General features: G+C 39.3%; 1 protein-coding gene across 1 annotated transcript in view; it reads right to left on the reverse strand.

Moving 5' to 3' along the window:
- The window catches only part of CSMD1 (CUB and Sushi multiple domains 1), a 1,409,269-nt gene that overhangs the window by 251,082 nt on the left and 1,136,449 nt on the right, over nucleotides 1-21,738 (reverse strand). The window contains exons 24-25 of the mRNA XM_057697717.1: nucleotides 11,441-11,632; nucleotides 10,853-10,979 (exon numbers count right to left, since the gene is read on the reverse strand). Of these exons, the coding sequence (XP_057553700.1) occupies nucleotides 10,853-10,979; nucleotides 11,441-11,632 (319 nt within the window). The remainder of the gene's footprint in view (nucleotides 1-10,852; nucleotides 10,980-11,440; nucleotides 11,633-21,738) is intronic.

Genomic DNA, 21,738 nt, shown 5'->3' on the forward strand with positions numbered 1-21,738 from the left:
TTCATTGGAGGATAATTCCTTTACAATGTTGTACCAGTTTCCGCTGTATAACAAAGTGAATTAGCTGTATGTATACATATATCCCCATGTCCCCTCCCTCCCGCAACTCCCTCCCACCCTCCCTATCCCAGCCCTCTAGGTCATCACCAAGCATGGAGCTGATCTCCCTGTGCTCTGCAGCAGCTTCCCACGAGCCATCTATTTTACATTTGGTCATGTATATACGTCAGTGCTACTCTCATTTTACAGGGGTATATTTCAATTCCATTTCTAATATCAATTATTTGGGCCTCCTGTACTTTATCATAATGTCAGTTATTTTTCTACCAATGATACCTTTACAAGAATCAGTTTGTGGGATTGGTAATTCTCTATATTATTTCTTCCATTAATTTCTTTTACTATATTTGTTGTTTTTCCACTCTACTTCTTTGAATTTACTCTGATACCATTGTTAAAATTCCATTAGCTGGAGCTTAACTTGTTGATTTTCAAGTGCTCTTCTTCTTCTAATATGTGCATTTAAGGCTGCAATTTCACATTAAGATGTTAATCATGTGTCTTTTATTTTCAAAATTGAGCATGTGTTTTCTTTCTTTGTATAGATTACTATTTCTATTCCATTTTGGTAAAGATGTGGAGTATAAAAGTGATCTTCTGTTTTACTGATTTTCATTGATTAGTTTGTTCCTAGTTTGCGATCATGTTGGTGCATGTTTCATACCTACTTGAACAGAATGTGCAATTTCTAGTTGAAGGCTGTGTATCTTTTAAAAATAAGCTTAGTAGTGGCATGGTTCAAATCCTCTATAAACTTATTAATTTATTACCTGTTTGGTTTATGAGTTATAAAGAGTTAAAAAAAGATGTGCTGTGCAATTTTCAATATCTCCCTAAAATTTATTTATTTTGTTTGTATTAAACTATATTCTTAGCTGGATACAAGTTCCTCTTAACTGTCATATATATATGGTGAATATATATCCCTAAATAAATAGTAGTATTTTGTGTGTTAACAATAATTGCATAATAGGTACCCTTACAAGGGAATAGAGGTAGTTTGAACATAGATTCCAGGTTGATAGTTATTTTCCTTTAGCACTTCAAATACCTCTTTCGTTTGGTCTGTATCGTTAAGATTTCTATTAGGCTATTTAATACGTATCTTCCTTTTTTAGCTGTTTCTCAGATCTTTTCTCCACCTTTGGTGTCCTGTGGGCTTACCAGAATGTGTCTAGGCATGCACCGACCTTTACTAATGCTACTTGGGACATATTAGGCTTATTAAATGCAAAATTCACATCATCCACGAATTCTAGAGATTTAGGGGATGTAGAGAACTACTGCTTGCTCTAACCACCAATGTAGAATTATTTTAGTTTTATACTGTGTGTATGGAGTAGTTGATAAAAATATAAACTAATGAAGTAAGAATGAAAAAAGGAAATTAAGTGATTACTATGCACATAAACCTATGGCAATATATTTTAAACTATGCATAAAATGGTTTTCTAGAAAATACATATGACTAAAACTGACTCAAGGAAACCAATACAGACATTCAGATATATACATCTCATATTTATCGAAATATTTTAAAATTGTTGATAAACTGAAAACAGGACAACTGTTCAACAACAAAAGAATGAAAAGTGCAGTAAATACTGATATGCAGAAAGTCCATAAAACTACCAAGTGAAAAAAATGTAGAAAACACTATGCTTTTTATTTGCCTTGTATAAACAATTTCATTTAATTCCAATAATCTTTTATAGTTTTTTCTTTGAATTTTATATATTTAGGTGGTAGAATTTAATGTTTTTGCCATTATGGAGCATTTTTTAAAAATTCAAATATATTTATTGAAATAAATAAATAAATAAGAGTTTAGTCTCTGAAACTGGGACGAGGACAATGAGATCCACTATCACCACTTCTAATCATTATTCTGGTGGTGGTAGCCACTGCAATAAGGGAAGAAAAAGCCATAAGATTAAAAAAAAAAAAAAGGAAATCAATCTCTTATTAATGTAGATAACATGACTGTTCACATAGAAAAATTTTTAAAAACTACAAGCTCTTAGAATTATTAAGTGAATTTATGCAAGATAAATATAAAAATATAATTTATTTTCACAGAACAGCCACAAATAGAATAGAAAATAAAAATACTATTTACATTATCATCAAAAGTGTGCTATCGTTAGGGATAATTCTAGCAAAAGATGTACAAGACTTCCTCACAGAAAACTACAATTATTGAGACAAATTATATAAGAGCCACATAAATGGGACAATATACTATATCAGAGATCAGAAAATTCAGCATTGGAAATGATGTCAGGTTTCCCTAAGCTGATTTATTTATATAATGTGACTCCAGTTGAAACCCTAGCAACTTCCCTGTAGAAAGTAACAAGTGTTTCTAAAATTCATATGGAAATGCAAAAGGTCAAGAACAGCCATGGCAATCTATACGAAAAAGTAAGAAGCTGGAGGAATACAGTACCAGACATCAGTACTTATCAAGTAATTCAGTGATTAAGATAGAACGATACTGCACTAGATGGACAAATGAATCAATGGAATGAAGTTCAGAAACAGGCCTACAAATATATGTAATTATCTGGTTTATAACAAAGGCTGCACAGCAGTTAATGGGGAAAGACTGACTTTTCAACAAATGGTCAATTGAATTGCACTATGGACAAAAGATTCCATGCATCTTCCTCATGCCTTACACAAAAATTAATTCTAGATGAAATGAAAACATAAATGTAGAAGATAAAATAAATCTTTTACCAAAACAAAAAACCTAAGATAATTTTTTTTATAATTTTGGAGATGCAGGATTTCTTAAACTGGACACAAAAACACTAAGAAAAAAAGTATTTGATGTAACTTAAATACTGATAAGAAACCCACTATCCATAAAACAAAAATGAGCCAAAATGAATTTGACTCATTGAAATTAACAACCTGTCTTTAACAAAAGACATCATTACGAGACCAAAAAGAGAGCAGAGTATAAGAATGTAGCTGGTGAAAATATAATCAACGAAGGATTGCATTCAGAGGTACAAAAACCATATACACATCAAACAGTAAAAGATAGGCACTGCAGTGCGAAAAGAAACAGGCAAAAGATGTCAACTGGCAATTTATAAAAGATGATAGTCAAGAGAGCAATAAACATATAAAAAAAAGGGATGGCCTTGATCAGTCACCAAGGCAAAGCTAATTAAAATGACTACACAACCACTAGAATGGCTAAAACGGAAGACAGTCAATGCTTAGTACAGGGGAAGGCGAGGTACCTGGGAGTGACCTGCACTGTGATGGGAGTGGAGCTGTTATAACCACTTTGGGAAATCGTTTGACAGCATCTACCACAGCTGAGTGTAGGCGTACACTCAAGAGAAAACCACGCACACATTTACCAAATAATACATGAAAGCATATCCAACACAACGCCATTTGTGATAACCTCAAACTGGGTAAAAACTCACATGTCCATTAACACTCAGAACAAATAAATAAATCATGGTGTATTCATGCAGTGGAATAACTTACCTGTATCGGTGTGAGTGACGGTTGAGGAAATCAAGACACAAAACTAGTCACACTGTGTAATTCGATTTTTATAAAGTTCAAATTAGGCGACACTCATCTGAAGTCAGGATAGCAGTTACCCTTAAGAATGGACAGTTTGAATGGAGCTCAAAGGGCACATCATGGGTCTCGATGTGGTCGCGGGCTGCATGGGGTGCTTTTATAAACAAGCCGCATAGCTGTCATTTGGATAGCCTTATGTGCTGGTGTTATATGTTAACGAGAAGCTCACACAGACAAGCGAACAAAGATTCACCCTGGTGCTGTAAGTTTTGCCATTTGGGAAATACCTTGCAAATTCAACGACAACAAAAATGATATAACAAAATTTAAATACAGATAAAGAAATGGCCATTTTTCATTCTAAACAAAATAAAAAGTCAACATGCAGACACCACACCACTAGGTAGGGAAAGTTTAAAAACTGATTTTAAAAAGTACCATCCTGAAGGAACTATTATTCATTTCAGACACAGGCATGAAAGGAAAAAACAAACAAACAAAAATTTACGAGGCAGTGTCACAAGCTTTAAGAGACGGGAATAAGGCATCAGGTGAGCACAGAAGGGCTGTGTTCAGTTCTGTCTTAAGATGTCTGGGAAGAGCCTTGTCAAGCAGAGAGCAACAGGAAGGACAATTCAACACAGTGGGTGGGACAGACAGCGACTCAACAAGTACATTCATTAACATGCTAAAATGTAAAGATACAAAAGTCACAGATATAACAAAAACTGGTGTGAAGATTTTTTCCCTACTGGATTGGCAAAGATTATAAACACTTTATCCAGTTTCAGTGAGGATGTAGAGACTCTACCTTTTCCTATGCTGTTGGAAGCCATATCTACTCTTTATGAAAGCAATTTGGTAATGGCTATAAAAATGTAAATGTGCATACACAGCAAGTCCAGCCTTAGAAATTCATCATAGAAACTACCCTCGAGGTGATATATTGGGAGGATGGGAGCATGACTGATAACAGTGAGGAACTGAAAACAACCCGAATACCCCAAGAGGGTATAGTCTAAATAACTTACGGTGCATTCAGGCAATGGAATCTTCTTCCAAGACTAAACAGAATGAGGTGGAATTACACGTAAGGACATAAAACTTGGACCATGTTTATTGACCAAAGGAAATCTTCAGAATAATATTAAGGCATGATATTATTTTTCAGAAACATTTAAACAAGTAGATAAACAGAAAAATTAAGTTGTATATGTGTGTGTGTGTCTGCATAAGAAATTATAAAAATATATACCAAACTTTAAATTGTACTTATCTTTTATGTCTAGGATTACAGCGAACTACTTTCCAGGCTTTTTAATCTTTCTGCAACACTTTTCTAGTATTTCAAAAACTGGGAAAATAAATAACTCTGAATATCATGATGAACTTGAATTTACTCTGCATATAATGAGCACAGAAAAGTATGTATATTTTTAAAGTGGGCAAGTGATATGATCAGCTTTGTTTGATAGAACTATTTGTATTAAGACACACAAAAAATGTCTCAACCATTGGACCCAGAAAGAACTTTCCTAGGAATTTATTCTAAGGTATTAATTATAAATAGAAGCAAAGTTTTACTCGCAATACTATTTGCCATATGATTATATATAATAATTGAAAATTAGAAATAATGTAAATAACCAACAAGAGAGGCAATATTTAATTATAGACACCCACACTGTAGAATATGCACAGGTCCAGGTCAGACACATGTGAACCTGGCAACAATGATGTCTAGTCAGGGATCACGTATGTCTCTTTTTACACTTTTGAAAATGTATAGATACACATTCCTTTTTCAGCCACAGAAAGTTAATATTTTAATTAAGAAAAAAATAAGACATGTTCCTTGGAGTGGGAGTGATGGATGAGAGAAAGCCTGGCAGGATGGTCAGATAACAGGCCCAGTGAGTCATGTGGGTCTGGACAAGGGAAGCAGCAGCAGCGCTGCTGGGAGAGCAGACCTGGGGGCTCCAGACTCAGAATCACGAGACGTGTGATCACACGAGTGGCATGTGGGAGGGAGGGAGGAGCGCGTGTCACTAAGAGGCTTGCCTGGCTGTCTTGCTGCGTAGTGAGGACCTTATGCAGGGAACATATTCAGAAGGAAGGGACTGCAGGACAAACACTGAGTCCAGAGAAGAAAACAGACTATTTTCAGATGAGATAATAAGAAGGAAATTCTTGTTGAGGGGTTGACCTTTTACCTGGGCCCCCAAAGATGGGAAGAGTCTGGAGGTGAGGCAACAAGGAGAAACTGGGGGGAGCACAGGTGGAGAGCACGCTGTGATGACAGGGCTGGGACGGGAGACTCACACACGCTCTGTCTGTGCGGAAACGTAACGCACACAGGAGTCGTCAGAGGCAAACCTGCAGGGGACCAGATGCCAAGTCTAGAGGAAGTTACAGCTCTGCTTAAGGAGCTTATGTTTGCTGATTAGCAAAGTGATGGCTGAGAGATGGAGAAGGTGAAGGACGGATTTGGAGGGCTCAGCTGGGAGAAGATTAAAATAAGAGCAGAGTAACGGGCCTGGAAAGTAGAGACTGGGAATCACAGATAAGAAAAGAGACAAACAAGGGTAGAGGTAACAAGGCTTTGGCTTACATGCAACAAATTTTTTCTCAGAGCCTCTTGTGAAGAGATTTAATGTAATTCACTAAAAAAATACTGTGAGACATATATTAATACCTGGTGATTTTTCAGTTGGGAAAACACTGGAGATGGGGGAGGGAGAAATAAGGAAGGGCAGAAGATAATACTGATTATTAAAGCCTCCAGCCATTTGGAGGAAGAGGGGCATTAACAGAAGTGGGGGATAAAGAAGGAGAAAGCGGCTCGGGGCGGGGAGGCAGTGATGACAAGAAGCCTGCAGCTGGTGTGCCCGCCCCTGTCTGTGAGGGCTCATCCCTGCAACCGCAGCCATGCCCGCGTCCCCCCCGTCAACTACTTCTTTTAAACGCTGTTTATGTGTGATTGGATTTCCCTTCCACTGTTATCAATTTTAATTCTTTCTGCACTTTATCTTTGTTGGCCGATTCCCTTTTTGACTAGCCATTTTTGTAAAATGCCAGGGTCTATCACTGGGAGACAAGGAAGCAACACAGGACACACTTTGCTGTCTGTGGCTGAACGGAGCGCAGATGCCGGGAGAGCAATCCAACCGCAAGGTACGTGATGTGATCAGGAACCGACCAGGAGGTGCGTCTGTTCCTTATGCAGAGATCTGGGGGCTGAAGGGCTAAAAGACCAGCCTGTCCTTCACACAATTCCTCACAGCAAATCTGCAAAGCTAACTGAAATATGCATCCTGTTGTTAGGGCACTGGTGTTGTTTCATGAACCAGGGTAACTGAAATTGCGTGCGTCAGCATCTCGCATCCTGGGGGGTGCCTGCAGGGTTCTCCCCGCTCTCTCCCTCTGCAAGTGGCTGGTCCGGTTCCCGGAACCCAGCTAAGGAAGGCTGCAGTCCAGCCTCGGACACTGGGCCACATGTGAAGAGCTACTGCTCTCTTTTGCTTGGATGGCTGGAATTCTCTTGCCTGGTTATTTCCTCATCTTATCCGCAAGACTACACGGAACACCCCACTTAACAGGGAAGGGACACGTGAGATGCTTTGACTCCTGGACCCACACCTGTCTGTCTCGTCAGCAAGAGACTCCGGACGCATGCTGCCAGCACCTTTACTACATCTCCACCTCCAGTCTGGAGAAGAACCTCCAGTGAAGTGCAATCACCTGCCTGCCCTTTTCCTCTTGAGTCTGTGTCTCACAGGGATCTTGAAGGTTGGTCAAAAATAAATGATGATGTTCCTAGATCTCCAAACGAGATCTCCTCCTGATCTCCCGAGAGCCCCGCGTGGCCAGATGTGGTGAGGCCAGGATCACGCCCCGCATTTCACTTCCTTTAACGTCTGCACACGGACAGTTCTGACAATCTCCATACATTTTTGATAGGCCTCTAATGTTTTCAATACTGCAAGAGCTTTTCAACAGAATCCCCCTCAACTATTTTGAAAGCAGAAATACTTTCAAAGTGAGTTTTCCAGACAATTACACTTGCAGAAAAGCAATGAAAGCCAGGGAACAATATACACATACGATGATGTAAAATCCTGCCTTGATGCTGCTTGCTGAAGATGTCTGTAATGCTGCTCCCTTCCTTGTGTAAATCACAGCTCTGTTCAGCAATGAAACACACTGGGTCTCTTAGACACACGCTTACATATAACTCTTAAGGTGCCTCAATTTACTGCAATGTCTTGTCATTAGACTTTTAATTAAATTTACTCTGGTAACTGCTTTATAGTGTGTGTGTTAAAATTATAGACCTCTTTCAGACCCAAGTGCCTATAACAGTAACTAGTTTGGGGTCTTCTATTACCTCGAACAAAAGTTACAGTAACATGCAATCAGAAATTGCTCTGGGCCTCTAGGAAATCAACATAGGCTCAGTAATAACTGGCCTGAAGTGTTGAAACCAGACCTTTTATAATTCCCGAGATCTTGTTGCATATTTATTCTTTGAGAGTGAAAAACATCGACACTGAAAAAATCACTAATAGAATGCAAAGTAATGAATTCCATTTATATTAAGAACTTTTAATTCTTAAATTAATCCCTGGACTCATGTCTATATGACTGATGTATTCCTTATTTTTCAAGCAAACAGTGTCAATAATATTGGCTACGATACCAATGAAATAACTAAGACTCGGTAAACTAGCCAAAAAATATCCAAGCTAAGACCAAGCCCTATTTTTCTTAGTGTCAGTACCATTTTAAGCCTAAAATTGTATATTATGTACTTTTAAATATGTTATTTTCCAAACTGCCATACTAAAAATACTACATATTTTCTTAATGAAGAGATATCATTGCATTTTGGGATGCAGTTGAATATTGATGGAGTAAATTAATTACAAGTACTGATGTCTGCTTTTTAACTTCCTTATTACGAAGGACTTTATGCCTTAAACTAAAAAGATCTATTTACAAACTGAGTAACTTGAAAGATATGCGCGAGAAGAAAAAAATTCCTTGAACAACAAATTGGTGTAGGCAACGTCTTTTTTTTTTTTTTCCTGGAACGCTAATGATAAAATGACAAAGTCAGGTTGTGATACAAAAGTTGTACATTTTTTATAACTTCAACTCATTCTTTATTAATTTCTTTTTTCTTATTAAAATGTTAATGAAGTATTAGATTCACCTGCAAAGAGTGAATCTGTCACTTGGTTTGCATTAAGGGGAATAAATGCTCTTTCCAATTCTTGGGAAACAAATCACAAGGGGACATGTGAGAAACAGAGAATTTTGAAATCAGCCTAAAAGGGAATACATCCTGTTTACGTAAGGTCATTTCATGACTCACAGATGATTCCTAGGATTTTGCACAATCAAATTCATTGTAATGGCTTTTATATTATTCAGATTAAGCATTCAGGAATTCAAAGTTAAGAAGAAATATTTAATTCTGTTTAGTTCACTGGGTATGTGACTGTTGATTTTCATGGAGAATACAGACTCTTAAATGCTGTTACTCAAACGAGCCTCATTTGTGTCCCAACAGATCCATAATTACCTAATTAAACATTTTTCTTAATTAAGGACATTAATTTTTAAGTGAGTTATAAAATAATATTTTTGCATTATTTACATGCTTTAAATTCCTTATCTTGCTCCTCGTACATAGTAAGAATATTTCTTTTGGGAGGGTTTGAAAGTGGTGATAGTTTGTGCCATGTCTGCTTAACTCACTTCCAAGACATTAATGCGATCAAACTTCAAGCAAGTCTGGTGAATTTGAGGGAGGATGGAGGTCATCTGACGAGAAACAGAGCATCACTGAATGGAATCAGCAGGTTTCCTCACTCCTCATTGTCCCATTTTATTTTTACTAAGTTGTAAAGTTGCAGTATGATAAGTTTACTAATTTTGATGGGCAAATCTTTTTTGAATAAGGACAAAACCCACTAGTTCATAAGTATTTTCATATATCCGCTTGCCCCAGAAAGAGGTTTCTGCTTTGGACCTCTCCCTTTCAGCTTCTGCATGTATTTAAAGGAGTCGAGCTGCCTGGATTCTTTTAGCCTTTGGTCGGTGCAATGCACAGGGAGGGAAAAGGATCAGAGGCATGTGGATTAAGGCTGTTGGGGGGGTGCATAGAGTCTTTTAAAAAATTAACTTTGTAGGGAGATTTCAAAAGAATACAATGAAAGAGGAGCATTAACGGGAGGAGAAAGGGATTTCAAGAGGCATAACTAAATAATGTACATTCTCTCCTTGTTCATCAAGATCTGTAATTAAAGAACAACTTAATTTGAAATTACTTTTTACTTCACATACTGTGGTTTTGACACAGCCTTCTGATTGGCACATGGAGAATTTACTTTCAAAAATTACTTTTTGTTGGTTTACTTGTTAATTAAAACCATTACCATCATTTAGGACTATCAATTGAAATAGAATAATACTTTCTGTTGAAAGCTTGGCACAATTTTCTGAGATTTTTCATGATTTTCTCTTATATTGTAACTTAAGATTGAGATACTTTTTTGGTCTCCCTCAAACTTAATTTGGAATATTACTAAATTAGCATGTATTCCTCCCACCTCTGTATGCAGACCCTTTTCAATATGACTGATTCTCTTCCCATTTCGGGGTGGAGTATATTTCCTTCAACCTTATCTTGCCCCCGAGATCTGCTTTGGCAGATGGCACGTTAGCGAATGTGACGCAAGCACAAGTTTGAAAAGTTTTCATCTCTTGCTTCTAGAGACCTTCCATCACCACTACTTTCCAGAAGAAACAGAACATGGAGTGCAGAGACCCCAGCCTTTAACCATCCAGCTGAGGCCCCCACACCTGAGTGAGGCCCTCCTAGACAACCCCCTCCAACCAACCAGAACTATCCCAGGCAACCCGCAAAATCAGGAGCACATAAATCACTGTTTTCAGCAACTAAGTTTCAGGGGGCCTGCTTGTTATGCAGCGAAACCTAACTGATGTACTTTCTTTTTATCTTTACTATGGATGGCTTAACAAGTTTTCAAAGGAATACCAAAGTGAGCATGCAAGCCAACAAAAAACTTGGCTATGTGTTTACACTTTCTTCTTTGACTCAGAAACTTATGTCTAGTTGTGGATAATAATAGATGCACTACTATCTCCACTACGAGAATGGGAGCCATGTGCCTACTCTCAAATTACTGAAACACAATAAAACAAGTACCTGATGGTTTTTCCTGGGTCTGCCTCTATGACCCAGGTGCAGTGGAGGTTGTTGTCATAGGGAGCAGGGTAGCCAGGAGACAAGATGCGTCCTGAAGTGGCAGCGTGGATCTGACCGCCACATTCCGCTGCAAGGGAAACGGAAACACGGGGAAGTTCGCTCCAGGCATCAAAGGCTTCACGTAACTCCCTTTAAAAGCCCAAACCATCATGTCCGTGTTGTACACACAGGAAAACAATCACAGTCACCTGTCTGTCCCTGTAACTGCTTTTCTTTACTTGTTCCCTGGCATTATCATGAGGAAAGGCAGAATCCTCTGTGCAAAGTCAAGAGAATAAAACAATGGAATGCTGTGTTATAATTCTAATAATAATTCTGTGCACAGTCTCAATAAAGTAGTACTAGGAGATCTGTCTTTTCTACCTAAAAAAAAAAACCAAACAAAATATATACACACACACAAATATTAGGTATACATAAAAACCCACACTGGAGAGAGCAGCGGAAACCCTCCTCCCTTCCGTAAGAATAACTCAGAGCACACGTGTGGGCCTCCTGCAAGCATGCGTGCATGTGTGGGCGCCTCACCTACACAGGAAGGCAGCGGTCTGTCCCACACCCTGCGGTCACCACTCAGGCAGGTCAGAGTGCTGCTGCCGTGCATGGCATAGCCTGGGTTACAGCTGTACAGAACCACCGTGTCCGTGAAGTGGCCTTCGTCCCGGATCCTGTAGCCATAGTTAGGGATCCCCGGATCTTCACACTTCACTAGGTCAAAACCTGTGAGAAAGGAGGGAAGGAATGAGTAGAAAGAAGTAAAGGTGGCACCTACCAGTGTATTGGTGTTAAAATATCGATGAAACAGACCAGGTTGTCAAATGTCCCTTGAAGTGTAGAAAGAGAAACACAACCATGAATTTAAAACTGGGGAAATGCGTGGGGGTCTTGATTGGGTTTACCTGTAAACTGTGGGTTTTTTCTTGGGGTTTGATCACTTATTTGTTCCTATCTATTTGATATACTTACAAGCGAAACAGAGCAGGACCCTATGGTCCTCTCCCTACCATGTCCTCCACTTGCCTTTTGTCTGTAGAAAAACTTTAGCCAAAGAATACGTTTAATCAGAGAAGTGAGAAGATGCAGACGCAAAGGAAAGCAGTCAAACAAGAGGAAATACGAATACTCTGGTCATTAAGCAAAGTCAAGGACCTTTAGTTCCTCCTCAAGGGCTATAGAACCTATTCTGAGCCACATCCTTTGAGCTGTTTTGTAGATGCTGAAACCCCCACCAAGTGGTGGAAGTTAATTACATGATGACCAGACTGTAGCCATGACACAAGCTGCCACAAGTCCGAGAACTGGCCTCAAAGAAATGTTAACAAACTGGCCCTGGAACTGAAGACTACCTGTACTAAAAACAGTCCTGATGACGCTGATTAGGCCACCGACAACCAATTTCAAGACGACCGCCAGGGCTGCCCGTGCTGTTTCTGCATGCAGCCCCTCCCTCCATCTACAAAAGCTCTTGCCCACGATTGTCAGGGAGGAGGCAGCCTTTGGACACCTTCTCCCCCTGTTACTGGCCTCTGAAATAAAGCAAACTTTCCTTTCCACCAACCTTGCCTCTCGAGTATTAGCTTACAAGTGGCGAACAGCTAGACCCCACTTCCAGTAACACAAGGACAATCTTTATGTCAAAGTGTCACCAGCTAAGCCACACGTCCAGCCCACGTCCTGGATTCACCAGGCACTCCACGCAAGCATTTTCTGTCTCCACATCCCCTCTGTCACACCTGGGACCTTCTCCCGCCTCTCCACCACCAGGTGCTTAACAGGGTCCTTACTGCCTGTGCTCACTCAATCCCCCATCCAGGCCCACCTCCTCTAAAAGGCCCAGATCTCCAGCTTCTCGGGAAGCCCATGCGCTGGGCTCTGCGTGCCCCCTGCTGCACTCCCGGAGGCCAGGGTGGGAGGCTCCTCAGCTGTTCTGTGTACAGCAGAAACCCCACAACAGATTATGGTAATGACTTCGTCAAACTAAGCTCTGAGACCCAAAAAAATCAATGACAGAAATGAAGATTTAGCTTCTGCGGTACCGAGAGCTGTATATTGCTTTCGTGAGAGGCAATAATTTAAGGCCATCTGTGAAGACAGTTCTACACTAAAAAATCTCTCTCTTCCTATCATGATGCAAATTTTGACCATTTGAAAAAGTAGAGCTGGAAACTTGAGGGACCACATGGGCTGTTTCCATCTATTTCTACCTAACGTTGACATCTTCCTTTTCACAAAAATAAATAAAATTTAAAAAATGAATGTGTGATTTTTGCTAAGTCTGCCTGTCAAATTTGCATTCTGAATGCTTTCCACAGAGGAAGCTATATCTTTACATTTATACTATCATTTAGCCTCACAATCTCTACATAATCAAGATTGAGTTCTGCAGGTTTGTACATGGGAAGAAAACGAGTACACGTTTGGTAATTTACACGCAGTTGCCAAGAAAAGTTTCCTTCTTTAAAGTTTCCTTCTATAAAACGTCAGTCTTTATCTACTGTGCCTTTACAATAACTCTGTTTATCTATTTAAGGAATGCAAATAGTTATAATTCAAGATGCCCAGAAGGAACGTGCATAACAGTATATCAGTTTCAGCACAAAACGAAAGGATCTTTTAAATTGCCACGAAGGGGGTTGGGATTAAGGGAAAGGGTCCCAGTAACGTAGGGTTTCAGGGCTCATGCAAATATCTGACAACTCTAGGCTGACACGTAGTCCCAGCACCACCAGGAAAGGAAGACATTAAGCTGCTGGACTCAGGATAAACTACCATCCTCGCTCATATGTTGTAAAAGGTCCTGCAGATGATTTAGCCCTAGCTTCTCTTTGTACAGAAGGGAAAGAGGAGGCAAAGTCTTTGCTGTTACTGTTTTACTTGGTTTGGGGCTTGGTAGAGACAGCATCAGAGCAAGTGCTTTCAAAAGCACCGCTGCCCAGGGCAACAAGAACAGGAAACCACCACTGGCTGGAGCAGAATGACCAGCTGGGAGGGACGGTTGGAGTAGGGCTCCACTATTAATAATTATAACCAGTTTTTCAAATTGTTTCACCATTTGGAAGTCAAATCAGGTATCTAGGTATCAAATGCCAGTGCAACATAAACTTGGAAATATGCGGCAGACAAAATCCAGGAATAGAAAGAGTTAAATATCTACCCGTTTTGTTTGTACCCCTGAAACAGGAACCTTGGTGAAGTAAAACCGATATAAGAGGTGCCAACCTCAAGTGCTGACGGGGCCATGCAGATCTTACCAACACAGAGTGAGGCCCATGCAGGACAGTGGCCCAGGGAACAGTGACGACCAGCTGTGCTGCTGAAATTCACACTCCCTGTCACCCAAGCTTCTGAGTTTTCTAGGAGCACCAGAAATCTGAAGTTTTTAAGTTTATAAAATGCTTGTGGAATAAATCATAGTTTGAAAACGAAGATGTTTAAAATCCAGGATGAGATTGTGAAAGCTAGATATAAATAAAAGAAATTGACGACTTCTCAGTTTCTGGTGAAGGCTGAGACTCAATTCTGAAAAATTGGCAACACTCCATCTAATTTTTTAAGGCTGAGCTTTGAAACACGAAGACCTTCTGAGGACTATTAAGGGCTGGACAAAGGAATGGTCCAGCTGACTTGTCCAAGACCTTTTATTCTGACAGTGAGTTATTTCCTGGTTACACAGAAGAGTTTTGTTATGAAAGACTGTCCTCACTGGAGACTGAGGCCTATAAAAGATAAAGTAACAACATTGATTTTCCTGACTTATGTGCTGTCTGTCCCATTAGCGTATAGCCATCAATCCCACAGATGCCTAAAGGTTATTCAGACTTTCCCTCTAAGTTTAGGGAGCATGGCTTTTAAGGTCTTTCATCAAATAAGTTATCAAAGTTCTAAAACCCCCGAATTTGTTTATATTAAAATTAGCTTGAAGAAATGTTTCCCTCTGCCCTGAAATCTGCATTAAAAACTTTTTGGAGGAAGAAAGAAACACTGAAAAATGAACAAGTAAACAAATATGTACCAATAAAAATGTCTACTAAACTTTGTGTTGAATTATTACAAAAATGTCTGTTTTATTGCTTTTTTCTATCACTCTTGATTTTTTTTTCTAAACCACATCTCATCGCGCAGAGTCAAGCCAAGCTATTTTTGAAAGGGCAGTTACTCTTTCCACTATCAGCTGTCCTGTTTTCCTTATGATCCCACCTATTAGTTTTTCAAAAGATCAGTTAAGTCCTTGATGGTAACACGAAACGTTATTTTGTAAAAAGTCCTATACTTGATTCCTAAGTGCCTGAAGCTTCTTGATCTACCTAATGTCATTATATCAAAGTTTCTTGTCAGAAACTTGAAAAGTGTTTATTTTTATTTATTAATTTTTTTATTTTGATATTCCCGAATTTAGTTTTCCAACTCAGTGAAGAGAGCTTTGCTGGCTCAAAGCTTCTCACAGGGCTGAATAATTCACGTGCAGTTACAGGCAGAATCGTGAACACTTATTCCTAAAGGAAGCATTCAATCAACATCTTGAAAGGACTAGAGAAGGAGCTCTAGAAACCTCAAACTTCCATTTCTTGTTGCTAGTGCCGTGAACCAGTTGACCCTTGGGCTCTCGGTCCGTCCGCATGCAGTAGATATGCAGCCACTCTGCTGCCTCTCTTTCCACAAACTGAATGAGAGTCATTTCCGTTGAGCTCTGCTTGCTATGTGGTTAGGGAGTAATATTATCATTGTCTCTTAAAAATTTTAACGCTGCTTTTAAACACTGGTGAAATGAGTTGAATCTATGTATAATACCAGAATTCTTCAATGACAGTATAAAGTTCTGTGCTGTTGATTCTGTGTCCCTTTTAGGAAAAATATCTTCCTGTGGTTTATTAAAAATATCTCAAAAATATTTTCTTAGATTTATATTTAGATCTACAAAGATAGTCCTCCAAATAAGAGGTATTTCCATTTTAATTTGAATCTAAAAGACTTTAAAATGATCACTCTTCAGGCTGCTATAGAATAATGACTTAAAAAAAATAGAGAAGTTATCCTTTTCTAACTAGCCTGCCATAAATCAGCATACAAACACTGATTTTCTGTATTTTCTTTATGCCGTAGAAACTTTAAAAAGATTAAGTCAAGTTATTTGTGTCAAAACATTACCTATTAAGAGTTGTAATTTTTGCTTGAATCTATTTAGCAATTCCATTTCTTTCTGTTTTCCATTGAATTCTTCTTAAGCAGCAAGGGTGCTTTGAACAAAACGTTCTAGTCAAAACAAGCTCCCAACATCGGGCAGGTGAAAATTATCCCTCCAACTCTTCTGCAGTAGTTACCCAGTCTTAATGTTTTTAAGGATTAAATCCTACCTCTCTACAAAGTCTAACAAAATATTAGTGTTATATAAGAGACTTCCACTTAACTCTCAAGTATTTGGACTAGTTCTTATCTTGCAAATCAAGCACTCATGTTTGAAAGGGAGCTGCAGTAGATTTACTCCACTTCATACACCCAGGATGAACCGTGAGGATCACAGTCACGTGAGTTCTCCATCCTCCATCCGAGCGACTCTCGAGAAAGAAACTTCGTGCTCAGGTGGGCTTTGAGTACGTGACTGAGGAAGAAGCCCTAGCATTTGTGAATCTCTGATATCTTCTCCTCTGAACCACTGAAAAAGCCTCACATGTTTATAGAAATGTATTATCTCATAACTTTACCTAAGACTTACTTGAATTTGAATAACGTACTTTTTTGTAAAAAAAAAAGTTAGCAATCTAAGAAAGATTGCTATATGCAAAAACAATGGCAGCAACTAACAGCTCATTTTCATTCAGCAAAAGGAGAACTGTACCTAACACTTAAAAATATTTTTTATTAACTCCTTTTATTTGCAGTTATCTAGAAAGAAATATATTCAGGAGGAGAGCACTGCTTAAACTAATTTTTGTGGTTCACTTGAGAAGTAAAGTTCATTAACAGTGAATTTCCTGAAGTATTTGATTAGCTCATGTTTTTAAATACAACTTTCATTATCAAATTCTGGGTGAAGTATGTACGTGTCTGCGTGTTTGACTTTTATTATCTATTCAATTATATATCCGTGTTGTTTGTTTAGCTATGGCTGTTATTGGTTTCAAATTGAGTTTTTTGGTCAGCTACTTTTCTTTCATTTAACCTATTTCTTTTCCCCACATGCTAAATTGTATTATTGCTGCTATTATTCTGTGATTATGTCAGCAGCCCCCATGGAAATACACTTTGAATTTCCCCCAAATAGCATCAGTCATCAGGATGGTGGTAATTTTTAAACGCAAAAGCTTAAAAGAGCTCAGAACTTCTGAGCTCCAGAGTGAAACAAACAAATAAAAAACTATCAAAGTCCAGAATGAGAATCAGGTAAACAAAGAGATTACCTATTTTTCTGGAACCATGCTGGTTTCTATCACACACGTCGCCAAGATACCATAAAGCAAGGTAACCAAAGCTAAGAATTCCAGGAGTCCATCTTGAGATGCTGTGTAATTCTGAATATATTATATAATTCCAAAACAAATCTTGAGTGCTCACTATACTCTGACTTTGAGTAGAGCTACCCAGTGGTTCCAATTGTTAATACCAGTTACGAGACGTCTTCCTAAAAGACTCGCACTACTCACCTTCTCACTGATCCTTCACACTACACACCCATTTGTCTGTGCTGAAGATATTTAAAACCCTGGAGCAAGATCAGGACGAGGCATCTGCATGAAAATGGACGGATGAAGGCATTTTACTCCGAATCAGTTTTTAAACACATCCAAAGGGTGAATATTGTTCTAACATGCACTGTGGTGAGAACTTATAATCAGTGTGTTGTCTAAATTTCCAAGCATATTTAGTATTACTTCTGAGGCAGGAGCTTTGTTAGATACTGTGAGAAGTCTGAACGAAATAGAGCCCCTATCTTCTGCAGTCTAGTTAACTACACAGATAAGAAAATAAATATTTAAAAAAATAACATGAAAAATGCTACAGTAGAGGTTCCTGTGAAGGTTGAGAGAGGCACCACAGGAAGCAGGAGGGCTGGGATAACACCTGAGCTGGTCCAGAAGGCTCACCGGCCATTGGGAGTGATACGGCCAGAGGGAGAAACTCCAGGTAGAGTCCTCACAGATGCGTGGGGGTAACGGAGGAACGTGGCGTATCCTAGGAGTGCAGAACTATTTCTGGGAGCATCTGCGTTTGCTGAAGCTGCGTTTTAAGCACGTGGAGGTGGAGTGGGATTAGGAATGAAGAGAAGACAGAGTGCATATGGACAAGACCGGAAAGGGCTGGACTGGAGCCCAGGGAGTTGAGACCGACTCAGTATGTAACGGAGTCGGGGAGAAGCCAGGGCGGCTTCACAAGAAGTGGTGCAAATATATCTGCATTTCAGAGAGGTAATCGGTAGCCCTGCAGAGTATGGACTGGAGTGAGAAAACAAGGCAGGAAAACAAAAAGATGCTTATTTAGTGCTACAAGGTAGGCTGTAGCAGGGGACACGTGGTAGTGGATGAGGTAAGATTACGTGTGCAAACACTTTATCAGGCAGAGGGAGCTTGAGAGGTGAGTGGAGGCTGCAGGCAGATGGTCGGCGAGGAGGAGAGAAGACTAAAGAGGGAACGAGCTGGCACGAGGGGTGTGAGGCCCATGTGTGAGGCAGGGAAGCACCTACATCATCAACGCGTGACATCAGTGTCATCTCACTACAGTTCCAGTGAGTTAACCCAGGAAAACAAGAAAATCTTTCATCAACAACTTCTAGGAAACAGTTAAAAGCAAATAAGCTTTGCAACATTTTGGGACAAGAACAGGAAAGTACCAGGCCTTAGAGAGCTTACTCAGATATGATAACAAGGAGCAGCAGTTTGTGATGAGAATCCAAACAACAGAAAGACGGTAAAGTCTAGGTCAACATGGACACAACCATGACTGATGCACGTTTCTATTCTCAGTCGTTCTGGGTCCCTATTTTCTATTAGCTTTTCGACTTTTTCTTAATTATTTGTTTTGTTGTATTCACTTCTTTTTATATTGGAGGTTAATAGTAGGACATGCACAGGATATTTTTTTAATAGGAACATCTATAAGGTTTTATAAGGGTGGTTCCTTTCAACAAACAAAATGAGCCTCAGGTTATCGGATGAACACTAATGTTTGTTGGGCATAACTACTCTATCTGTTCAGATGATCCACGTCTTTTACACATCTTAGTTTTAAGCAAAAATGTTGACATAAACACTGCTACTCTGATTGTAAATGTAAGCTATTAATACTCTTCTCCTAAAATGTATTTCTAATCATGATTTCTACCTGAAGATGAAGGTAGTCGTTTATAAACAGTAGCTTAGTCTAATAATATTACTTTTTTATGGATAAAATATATTGGAGAGTATAATTTCCCAATATATTTTTTAACTCACTATATTAATGGGCATAAAGTCAAAAAAATGAGAGAATTCAACTAATCGAATTGAGAACATAACTCTGGAACATCTTGTCCTCTGACCTACAGCATTGATTCATTAGTGAAATCACTTGGTTGACATGCACGTATAGAGTACCTACTATGAGTCATGCACTCTGCTAGGTGCTGAAGATAAAAAGTTAATTAACCTCAGTCCTGCCCCAGCAGGAGCTCACAATCTGTACAGGAAGAGAAACGACAGTTAATGACGTACATCTTAAAAGGGACATGCAGTCATTAGTTGGACAAATGCTTGTTAAGAACTTACGATGTGGTAGGTCTCGCGTGACACGGCACTGGGTTCCACGTGCAGGCAGAGCCTGGCCCTCAGGGCTCAGAGCCCACCGGCAGTGTGACTATCACACCAGCAAGTGCTTAAGGACAATGGAATGGACAGACATCGACGTTTCAGGTGCAGGTGGAATTGCTCCTGGAACTGGAGTCTCCCATCCTTCCCCGGGGTCTGTGAAAGCAGGATGCCAGCACAGGGCAGCCCATTCACAGGCAGCCACCCACATGACATATGGCTGCTTCTAAATGAGCCACCTGTACTTTCCAAGGGACGCCGGGTGGCCGCAAACAACACGTCATGCACGAAGATGGACGCTTCTTTCAGTTTCACAAACAAAAACAGACATACGTACGGACAACCATTTACACAAAGGGACACCCAGAAGTACAATGGAATGAGCTCGGCCAACTGTATGTCACATTTAATTACAAAGAATGTAATTCAATTATTGTCAGAACACATTGCAAGAAGAGTGTCAGCTCTTTATTTTTCTTTTTTGCAGCAGAATATAAGAAGTAACTTTTCTTTAAAGGTTCTTTGTTTGTTTTCGCCCAGGGATAATATGTCTAAAAAACAAAAATCCATATGTTTTTATTTTAAACTTTGAAACTCACAAATTGCTTAAAATACCTTAACTATTTTAAGCATTTGATTAACTATTGTTGATTCTTTAAATTTTAGTTTATACTCCTGAAGGATATTCTGGGCCAAATGCAAAGTTAAGAAGAATGGAAAATCCTTTACAAAACAATTATACAATTTGACATAACCTGATAGCAAAACAGGGCAGAAATAAAAACCAGATTGAAAACAGGTTTTGATAGCTTATAAGATTAAATATCAATATAAGTAGAGCCAATATCTAGAACAAGGCGGGAAGTAAGAAATTTCTATGTGTCTCTATCATAAATACCATAGTTGAAATATGTTATATTGTAATATATTTGCATATTTTTAACAAGACATGCTTTCAAAGAGGTTTTAAAAGAAACCTGAGCATTTCTCTCAGATTGACTTATATTATTATTTTAGCCATAGAAAAATTTTCAGATGTTTTTCCATATTGCTTAAGAAAAACTAAACCCATTAAGTAAAATGATGGGAAAATTGGAGGAGGAAAATTAGGAACACATCAATAAGCTATTTTTAAAACAGTCATTTATTACTAGCATAAGTTTATCAACATGTAATTTTAATGTCCAGTGTCTCAAACTCTATGATGTCTATGCTTGCATTCATTTGTTTTTATATAGCAATAACCAGACTGACGTCACACTTTTTTTTTTAACTTTAATAGAGAAACACAAGCTGTGGCTGATTTATTATTTCCCCCATGATCTCATTGTCTACTATTGTGGTTAGGAACCAAATGAATGAACTGGGCCCTGATTTCAGACGTGTGCTTGCGTAAAGATGATCGTGAATGTGAAAGGGGAGGTGGCAGCACTTAGAGAACACACGGTCTGTACCACCCTGTGCACTGGGCGCTTCACTCTCTTAATCCTGAAAATAGTCTCAGGAATCACAAGACCTCAAGCAAGACAGACTGGAGAGTTGCCGAAATAAATGGCAGCATCCCAGAGAAAGTCAGGCTCCTTCCAGAAGCACACACGCCAAGCAGGTCTCTGCTTACGGAATCAGGATGACGATTCCCACTACAGAGCACCCACTGCAGAGTCTGAAGCGGTCCCTCCCTCTCCTGCTACTCCGTCTCAGGAGCAACTCCGCCCAGCAGTGGGCGTGCCCACCCCGGGGTCCTCCAGCTGTTCTCATGGAGACAGGAACATGGGGACTAAGACACATCCTGACAAACTGTGGACGTGCTACCACGTCTCTCCTCATCCGCTAAGGAAGTCACTTGATCTTGCTGGAAAATGAATGAAAATCATTTCGAAATGTCCCATGGGGGACTTCATTTTTCTTCACTCATAAAATAACTGTTACATTTTCTTTTCCGCAGAAAACTTTCCACGTTGGATCAAGACACGTCAAATGTATCCACGACCAAATGAGCCTCACGCTATCCTCAAGAGATTATCCCAGAGGCAGCCCTCGAGAAGAGTCCCG

This window comes from Hippopotamus amphibius, chromosome 10, assembly GCF_030028045.1.
Source record: "Hippopotamus amphibius kiboko isolate mHipAmp2 chromosome 10, mHipAmp2.hap2, whole genome shotgun sequence".
NCBI classification, from domain to species: domain Eukaryota; kingdom Metazoa; phylum Chordata; class Mammalia; order Artiodactyla; family Hippopotamidae; genus Hippopotamus; species Hippopotamus amphibius.